The sequence below is a fragment of the Neophocaena asiaeorientalis genome, unplaced genomic scaffold, assembly GCF_003031525.2.
Source record: "Neophocaena asiaeorientalis asiaeorientalis breed wild unplaced genomic scaffold, Neophocaena_asiaeorientalis_V1.1 scaffold461, whole genome shotgun sequence".
NCBI lineage: Eukaryota > Metazoa > Chordata > Mammalia > Artiodactyla > Phocoenidae > Neophocaena > Neophocaena asiaeorientalis.
Window position 1 is genome coordinate 2,716,273 of NW_020173230.1, and position 8,547 is coordinate 2,724,819.

The window sequence follows — 8,547 nt, forward strand, 5'->3', positions numbered from 1 at the left end:
AGGTCTAATTTCCTTTTTTCTTTCTTCAGTTCTAGTACTTTTCATCCCTGCAGACCGGGATGGAGTCATAGCACAGTTATTTCCCACGCTGCCCAGCAGAGCCTGGGACCCCTAGTTCTCTCCCCTCCTACCTTCCCTGCCCGTCACATCCCTGAGTCACTTTCCTGGTTTCTCATCCTCTGAAGGCTCAGGCATGTCTGCATCTCACCTGTACTCTTTCTCTCCTACTGAGGGTCCCTTTCTCTGCTGAAGGATTTCAGCTGCTACCTGGGCCCCGTCTTCACCATCTTCTCAGAGGCAGCACTTGGAGCTAGACTCTCATCCTTGAAACTTCTCTCTCTCTTCCTTTGCCTGTCCCTCACCTGAGGCCTGGGGTGACACTGATGTCCATCCCAGCCCCCTCCCACCTGGTGTCCCCTGGGCTCTCCCTGCTCGGTGCCGCATTCCAGGCTGGCCCACGGAACTCTCCTCGTCTGCGCTTTGCTCTCTCAGTTTCACCTTCTTTTCAGCCCTTCCCCGCTGCTCTGCCTCCCAGGCACTATGCCTGTTAGCCACTCTCACCTCCTTTGAGGCCCTGTTGAAATGCTGCTTCTTCCTTGAAGCCCTCCTGAGAAGCATCTCTAAGCTCTTGTGGCGAGCGCCGATTGTCTGTGTCAATGGCACGAAACTCTCCCTGGGTGCCCTGATTATCGTCTTTGGGTGCAGAGTGTGTTGGATCACGTGATCTATCTGTTTACATGTTGACTGCCCTCTCTGGACTGTGAGTTCTGTTAGGGCAGGGACCTCATCCATCCAGCTCATTACTGAATCCCTGACACCTGGCACAAAGCAGATGCTAACTGTCTGTTGAACTAGTGAACAAACAAACAGTGGAGTGACTGAACGAGTGAGCGAATGCCAGAGTTTTGCAACCAAGCCTGGAGCTTTGGGATGACACGAATGCCTTCCTGGTGAGCAGGTCAGTGATCTGAATAGCAGTGCTAACAGATCAGCGGATAACTTATTTCCCTTCCTTCGGTCCGTCCTCCAGGTAGGGGAGCGGTGGTTCAAGCCAGGCTGCAGACAGCTCTGCATCTGTGAGGGCAGCAACAGAACTCGCTGTGTGCAGTGGAGGTGCCAGGCCCAGGAGGTGTGTGGTCGGCAGGATGGCATCTATGGCTGCCACGCTCAAGGTGAGCAGTCGAAAGAAGGTGCTCATGGGGGCTGCCCATGTGGCCTCGAGCAAAGGCATGGTCCTGTCCTAACGCAGAGAGCTGGACCATAACCAGAGGGCTGGAAGGCAATTGCCCAGAGCCAAAGCCGCGTCTTCAAGGACCCAGAGAGTGAGGCTGGGGCAGTCCCTGACCTTGACCTCTCCAAGTCACACCAACCACCCCGATGAGCCATGGGTACCATTCCAATGTGGACTCGCCAAGATGGCAGCTCAGGGTCAGTGCCTCTCTGAACGCCATCTCCTCCTGCCCAGGGTCCGCTACCTGCACTGTCTCGGGGGACCCCCATTACCTGACATTCGACGGAGCCTTGCACCACTTCATGGGCACCTGCACCTACACCCTGACCCAGCCTTGTTGGTTGAGGTCCCCAGAAAATTACTTCGTCGTGAGCGCCACCAACGAGTTCCGCGGCGGAAACTTGGAGGCCTCCTATGTCAAAACCGTCCAAGTGCAGGTCTTCAACCTCAGAATCTCCATGATCAAAGGCCGCAAGGTCATGGTGCGTGCCTGCGCCGGCAGAGGCCCCACCCCCAGCCCACACTGCATCTCTTCTCCGCGTCTCCTTGCCTGCAGGCCCTGTCTGGCAGACGCAGCCCCAGTTTCTGAGACACCCCCGCCACCCCGTCCTGCTCCCTGGTCTTGGCCTCGTTGTTGTTCTTGTCCCAGGCGCCTTTCCCTACAGTGTCCTCCCTGCCTCTGTAGCTGGACGGTCGCCGGGTAGCCCTGCCCTTGTGGCCTGCACAAGGCCGGGTGAACGTGAGGTCCAGTGGCTCCTTTATCCTCCTCTACACGGACTTCGGGCTTCAAGTTCGCTATGATGGGAACCACCTGGTGGAAGTGACCGTGCCCTCCTCCTACGCTGGCCGGCTCTGCGGGATGTGCGGTGAGTTCCTAGGGCACCAGCAGGTGAGGCCGGGGTCATGGGCTGGAGCCTGTCCCGGTCCTGCTCATCCACACATGTGATTAGGCGTCCTTGGTGCTTGTCGACCTCTTACTTGGTTGAAGGTGTCGTGCGCTAGGGTAGGCATGAAGGGAAGCCGAAGATGAAGGAAGAGAAAGGGCTCGTCTTTGTTGGTTGCGTGAAGAGGGAGGGATGCTTCTTGGTCCCGGGGCTGAGTTCAAGGCCTCTGCTGACTGTTCCGTCCTGCAGGGAACTTCAACAACAACAGCCTAGACGACAACCTGCAGCCTGATAAAAGGCCTGCAGTCAGCTCCGTGCACCTGGGGGCCTCCTGGAAGCTAAATGAGTTATCTGAACCTGGGTGAGCCGGAACGGGGGCGGGGGGGAGGGGAGGGGGCGGAGCTGGACCAGGGGAGGAGGCTTGGCGGGCAGCCTGGAGGTGTTCCCTGTGCATCCCCAGTCTTTCCTGGAGCTGATGACTGATCTGTCTCTTGGGAAGTCCACCCTGAGATCTAACCTTGTGCTTTCCTGCTGCATTTGCTGACCTTACTACTTGAGGCCATCACTGTTCTCCTCTCCCGTCCTTACTCCCCTCCCTGTTTCCCTCTCCACTTTTGCTCTGGCTTTTGGAAAGCTTCCTCCAATCCTAAACTCCTGTCCTTTCCCCTCCTCCTCTGTCAGCTGCTTTGCTGCGGGTGGCGGGCCCCCCAGGTGCCTGGGGAAGAAAGTGACGGAGGCCTGGAATAAGAACTGTGATATCTTAATGAACCCTCAGGGTAAGCCACGCAGGGGGCCCCTTTTTGCTCCCCGGGGGCAGGAGACAGAGGAGGGGCACTGAGCAGGGAGGGAGGAAGGGTGAAACAGGAAGTAGTGACCCTCAAGAGGCAGGCAGACGGAATGCAGAGGCAGTGGTCACCTGGGAATGCTGACGGATCTGTGGCGTGTTTTTGCATCTCAGGCAGTAGGTTCTCAATAATTACGGGTTCTGATGGAAATGGATGTTGAATTTGCCCCAGAGCAGCCGCGTGGTTCTGCTCCCTCCCCAAGCTTAGTCTTACCTACGTTTCATCCAGGACCCTTCTCCCAGTGCCACGGGGTGGTGGCCCCGCACTCTAGCTTCACCAGTTGCGTGTACGGCCAGTGTGGGACCAAGGGCGACACCTCGACCCTGTGCCGCTCCCTGCAGGCCTACGCGTCCCTGTGCGCCCGCGCAGGCCAGGCCCTCGCCTGGCGGAACACCACCTTCTGCCGTGAGTGACCTGACAGCCAGGAGGAGTCCCGAGAGCCCTGCCCTCTCTTCCTCTCCCTAAATTCTGCTCCTTCACTCTTCCCTACGCAGCCCGGCCCCCAGGCCCCACGTGGGACCCTCCTCTGTTCCCGTCTCCCCAGTCTCTCGGAGCCCAGCCCCCATCCTCTACTTGTCTCCCTCTTCTGGGAGCCTCCATCCGATTCTCACTTCACCAGAAAGTTCTGATCTCCCAGGAATTCCCTGGTGGTCCAGTGGTTAGGACTCCGCGTGTCCGCTGCAGGGGGCACCGTTTCGATCCCTGGTTCAGATCCCACATGCCATGGGGCGTGGCCCCCAAAAAAGTTCTGATCTCATTTGGTTACTGCCTCCTTCCCTTCTTCCCTGGGCCAGCTCTGTGACCTTTCTTCTTTCCCAGAAATGCTTTTTTTTTTAATTGTAGTAAAACATACAGAACATAAAAATTACCATTGTGACAATTTTTAAGTGTCCAGTGGCACTGAACGCATTCACCTCATTGTGCAACCATCACCACCATCGCCCCCAGAACTTTTTCAGCTTCCCAAACTGAAACTCTGTCCGCATTCAACACTGTGAGTCCCCATCCCCTCCCCCAGCCCCTGCCAGCCACCATCTACTCTCTGTCTTTGTGAATGCAAAGGCTCTAGGGACCTCATCTAAGCGGAATCACACGGTATTCATCTTTTTGTGACTCGCTTATTTCACTTAGCTTTATATTCCCAGGGTTCACCATGTCGTAGCAAGTGCCAGAATTTCCTTCTTTTTAAGGCTGAATCATATTCCGTTGTATGATTGGACCCCATGTTGTTTATCCATTCGTCCGATGGACGTTCCCAGGAACTCTTTTTTTTTTTTTAAGATTTTTTTGATGTGGACCATTTTTAAAGTCTTTATTGAATTTGTTACAGTATTGTTTCTGTTTTATGTTTTTGATTTTTTTGGACTCGAGGCATGTGGGATCTTAGCTCCCCAACCAGGGATGAAACCCGTACCTCCTGCAGTGGAAGGCCAAGTCTTAACCACTGGACCGCCAGGGAAGTCCCTCCCAGGAACTCTTGACGGCCCAAGGTCAGAGAGCTGAAAATCACTCTTCCTTCCTAAATACCGATTTCTTCTTAGCTCTGAACTGCCCATCGGGCAGCAGCTACAGCACCTGTGCCAACCCCTGCCCAGCCACCTGCCTCAGCCTGAGTGCTCCGTCATACTGCCCGTCCTCGCTGCCCTGTGCCGAGGGCTGCGAGTGCCAGAAAGGCCACATCCTGAGTGGGACCTCCTGTGTGCCCCTCAGCCAGTGTGGCTGTACCAGCCAGACGGGCTCCTACCACCCGGTGAGAGGCCAGACCACAGGGGGTGCCCTGCCCTTCCCAGCTCCCCGAGTTTGGGGGCTAGAGGGCTCAGAGCCTGAAAAGGCGCAGGGTGGGCCAGTGCTGGGGGCTGAGGGGCAAATCCAGAAGCCAAGAGCCTGAGGAAGGCTAGCGATGGAGGCGGGCAGCCAAGGCCAGCGAGCCTCATGGGGGCCCTGGGGTGCGGGCGGCTCCGACCACCTCTGGCTTCCAAGTTTCTATCGGCTCCACTGATGCCTGCGCCCCACAGGTCGGGGAGAGCTGGTACACGGACAACACCTGCTCCAGGCTCTGCACCTGCTCCGCTCACAACAACATCTCCTGCGTCCAGACCGCCTGCAAGCCTGGCCAGATGTGCGGGTCCCGGGATGGGCTGATACGGTGCCGGGCGGCAGGTAGGCCTCCACTGAGTGTGGAGGAGGACCTTCAGCCACCAAGACGAACTCTCCCCAACTCCCCCTCTATCAAGAAGGGCTCCTTGGGGTTCACTCATGGTTCCCCGTGGCAGCCGTGGACTTAGGATAGTGTAAGTCTCTCCCTGGCCGAATGACACCTGCCCCACCTCCTCGTGTCTTGACTCTCTTCTTTGTCTCCTTCCCTTCTGAGGCTCCCTCTCCTCCCATCCTTTCCTTGAGGCAGGGGAGAAGGCCTGTTCTCGCTAGAGGCTGGACCACTCCTCAGCCACCTGTCTGTCCTCCAGGGATGGGAGAGTGCCGCATCCGCGACACGTCCCACTACGTAAGCTTCGATGGCAGTTACCATGCGATCAGGGGCACCTGCACTTACCTCTTGGTGAAAATATGCCACTCCACCATGGACCTGCCTTTCTTCAAGATCAGTGGCAAGAATGGGAAGCAGAAAGACCAGCCCCACACTTTCTACCTCCGCCAGGTCCACGTGGACATCTTTAATACACTGGTCACCCTGAAGAAGGAACAAGTGCTGGTGAGCGAGGCCGGCGGGGAGGACATGGCCTCTGGGGACGGGGCTCTGGTCCTTCTTCCTGCTCACGGGTCCTGCCCTCCTCTGTAGATCAATGGCACACGGGTCACCCTCCCGGCGACCACCCAGATCCGGGGAGTCAAAGTCATTTCCAGGGACGGCTACACCATGCTCACCATCAACATTGGGGTGCAAGTCAAGTTTGACGGCAATGGTTTCCTAGAGGTCGAAATCCCCAAAGCCTATTATGAGAAGGTGAGGAAAACACCTGGGTCTCTTCGTAGGGGAGTCAGCCTGCAGGGAGGGGGGCGCCTTTCTCTTAAAGGGGATGCCGACAAAAAATGCCCTCTGCCATCCCTGGCACTGAAGATCCCTGGATCCCCTCTGCCCACACAGACCTGCGGCATGTGCGGGAACTTCAACGGCGAGGAAGAAGACGAACTATTGATGCCTAATGACGAACTAGCCCTGGATGACGTCATGTATGTGGACAGTTGGCAAGACAAGGAGATCGACCCAAAGTAATTGTCCTGGAAGAACCTCTGCCTTTGCATAGGAACATGAGTTGGGATTCCAGACTGTATGGCCCACCTGGGATGGGAAGACCAGAGTGGTCCTTTGTGCGTGTAACTTGACAGGCAATGGCGTCTGGGTCCCAGGAACCTATATGGGGAAACGAGAAAGTCTTCCTGTCTTGGCTTCGAAACGTGGGAGGAGACCGAGGCCACATGGAAGGCTGGCCAGAGCTCAGGCCAGCTTCCCGGTGAAGACAGGAGGCGTCTTCAGGGTGTGGTTTGGGAGCGCCAAGTCATCATAGATGAGGCAGTGGCTGTCCCTATGATGACGCCCTTTCCCTTCCCAGTTGCCAAGAAGATGACAATAAGACTGAAGCAGAACCTCAGGAGAAGCCAAACACGAACTGCCAGGCAGCTGAGCTGGCAAGAGCCCAGGAGCAATGCCAGGCGGCTTTCCAGGCTCCAGCCTGGGCGAACTGTGCCACCCGCGTGATTCTCAGTCCCTTCCTGCTCAGATGTACCCACAGCCTCTGTGAGTCTGGAGGCCTCAACCATGCCCTCTGCCAGTCTCTACAAGCCTTCGGGGCCGCCTGCCAGGCCCAGGGGATCAAGCCTCCGATCTGGAGAAACAGCAGCTTCTGCCGTGAGTGTGCCCTCGGGCCGCCCCCAAACTGCTCCCAAACCCTCTTTCCGTCTGTGTATCTCTGAAAGCTCCCCCATTCTCCATTTCAGTTGTCCCCGACCTATTTCTGACCTCATTTTCTCTGATGTGGACCATTTACGGCAAGCTCTTAGCGAGTGCCCCATACCACCAGGACCGCTCGGGCTGCTTGTCAGCAGCTCCTTTCCAAAAGAAACGTGATCATGTTAGGCCCCTGCACGGCTGTTGCCTGCAAGTCCAAGCTCCTCTCTGAGATGTCTGAGAGATCCTGCAAGCTGTGCCCCTCCCCCACCCCCCTTTCCTGTGCGCCAGAATCACCTGCATCAAACCATCCCATTCTCCACACAGGCCTCGCTTTCCCACACCCCTCCCTGCCTTTATACATACCACGCCCTGCACCCGAAAGGTTCTTTCTTCTCCCCTCCTGGCAGACTCTGAGGCATCCTCCTCTAGCTCTTTCCTTTAAAAAATTTTTTTAAAAATTATTATTCACATACCATATTCTTCTACCCTTTAAAAGTATACAATTTACTGATTTTCAGGATCTTCACAAAGTTGTACAACCAGCACCACTATCTAATTCCAGAACCTTTTATTTTTATTTATTTATTTAGGCTGTGCCGGGTCTTAGTTGGGGCGTGCGTGTGGGTTCTAGTTCCCTGACCAGGGATCGAACCCCGGGCCCCCTGCGTTGGGAGCGCAGAGTCTTACCCACTGGACCACCAGGGAAGTCCCCAAGGACATTTTAGATTTTAAAACAGTGATTACGGTGTTTTTCCTATGCGATGCATTCCTATGGTTCAAAAACTTTGAAAGTATTAAAAGATCCCCAGTGAAAAGTCTCCCTCTCGCCCTGACCCCAGGGGCCCTGGTCCCAGCCTGCTCTTTTCAGCGTCTGAGTATTTTTCCCAAAGTCTTTTATTTCTGCACATACAGACAAATGCAAATTTATTTTCTGTATTTTCTTACAAACAGCAGACGGGACACAGTAGTTTGCACTTTATTTTTTTTCACTTGACAAACTAGCTTGGCGGTCCTTCCCCGTCAGATATGTAAAGAGTATCCTCATTCTCTTTCGCAGCTGCGTCATAATTCATTTATCATAATTTATTTAACTAGTCTTCTAGCGATGGACTTTCTAGCTGTTTCCAGTCTTTTGCTATTACAAACAGGGCTGCGAGGATAACCTCGTGCAGATACCATTCTCTACGCGTGTGTCTCTTATCTGTGGGATAAATTTGTAGACCTGGAATTGTTGGATCAAGGATTGTGTGGATTTGTGCTTTTGAGAGATGTTGCCAAATGGCCTTCCATAGGGGTTGAGGAATTTACATTCCCACCAGCAACATACGAGAGTGCCCATTTCCCCACAGACTGGCCAACACACAGCATTATCGTGCTTTTGGATTTTTGCCTATCTGATATGTGAAAGATAAAAAGAGTCTTAATTTGTATTTTTCCTATGATGAGTGAAGTTGTGCATTCTTTCCTATGTTCAGGAGCAATGTGGATTTCCCTTTCTGTGATTTCTTCATACCCATTCACCATTTTTTCCACTGGTTTGTTGGTCTTTGTTGAAATGTTTTATAGATGTCCTTTGTCTACTACGGAGAGTAGCCCTTCATTAGTGCCATGAGTTACAAAAATTTTGTCCAGGTCTCTTTTTTCCATCTTTCACTCTTTTTTACCATGCAGGAAAAAAAA

At 54.4% G+C, this 8,547-nt stretch overlaps 1 protein-coding gene across 1 annotated transcript in view; it reads left to right on the plus strand.

The window, feature by feature from the left end:
* The window catches only part of LOC112399878 (zonadhesin-like), a 32,093-nt gene that overhangs the window by 11,656 nt on the left and 11,890 nt on the right, over positions 1 to 8,547 (plus strand). The window contains exons 18-29 of the mRNA XM_024745279.1: positions 1,031 to 1,172; positions 1,466 to 1,713; positions 1,917 to 2,097; positions 2,365 to 2,476; positions 2,797 to 2,891; positions 3,189 to 3,365; positions 4,502 to 4,710; positions 4,976 to 5,120; positions 5,426 to 5,670; positions 5,758 to 5,922; positions 6,064 to 6,188; positions 6,530 to 6,825. Coding sequence (XP_024601047.1) covers positions 1,031 to 1,172; positions 1,466 to 1,713; positions 1,917 to 2,097; positions 2,365 to 2,476; positions 2,797 to 2,891; positions 3,189 to 3,365; positions 4,502 to 4,710; positions 4,976 to 5,120; positions 5,426 to 5,670; positions 5,758 to 5,922; positions 6,064 to 6,188; positions 6,530 to 6,825 — 2,140 coding nt within the window. The remainder of the gene's footprint in view (positions 1 to 1,030; positions 1,173 to 1,465; positions 1,714 to 1,916; positions 2,098 to 2,364; positions 2,477 to 2,796; positions 2,892 to 3,188; positions 3,366 to 4,501; positions 4,711 to 4,975; positions 5,121 to 5,425; positions 5,671 to 5,757; positions 5,923 to 6,063; positions 6,189 to 6,529; positions 6,826 to 8,547) is intronic.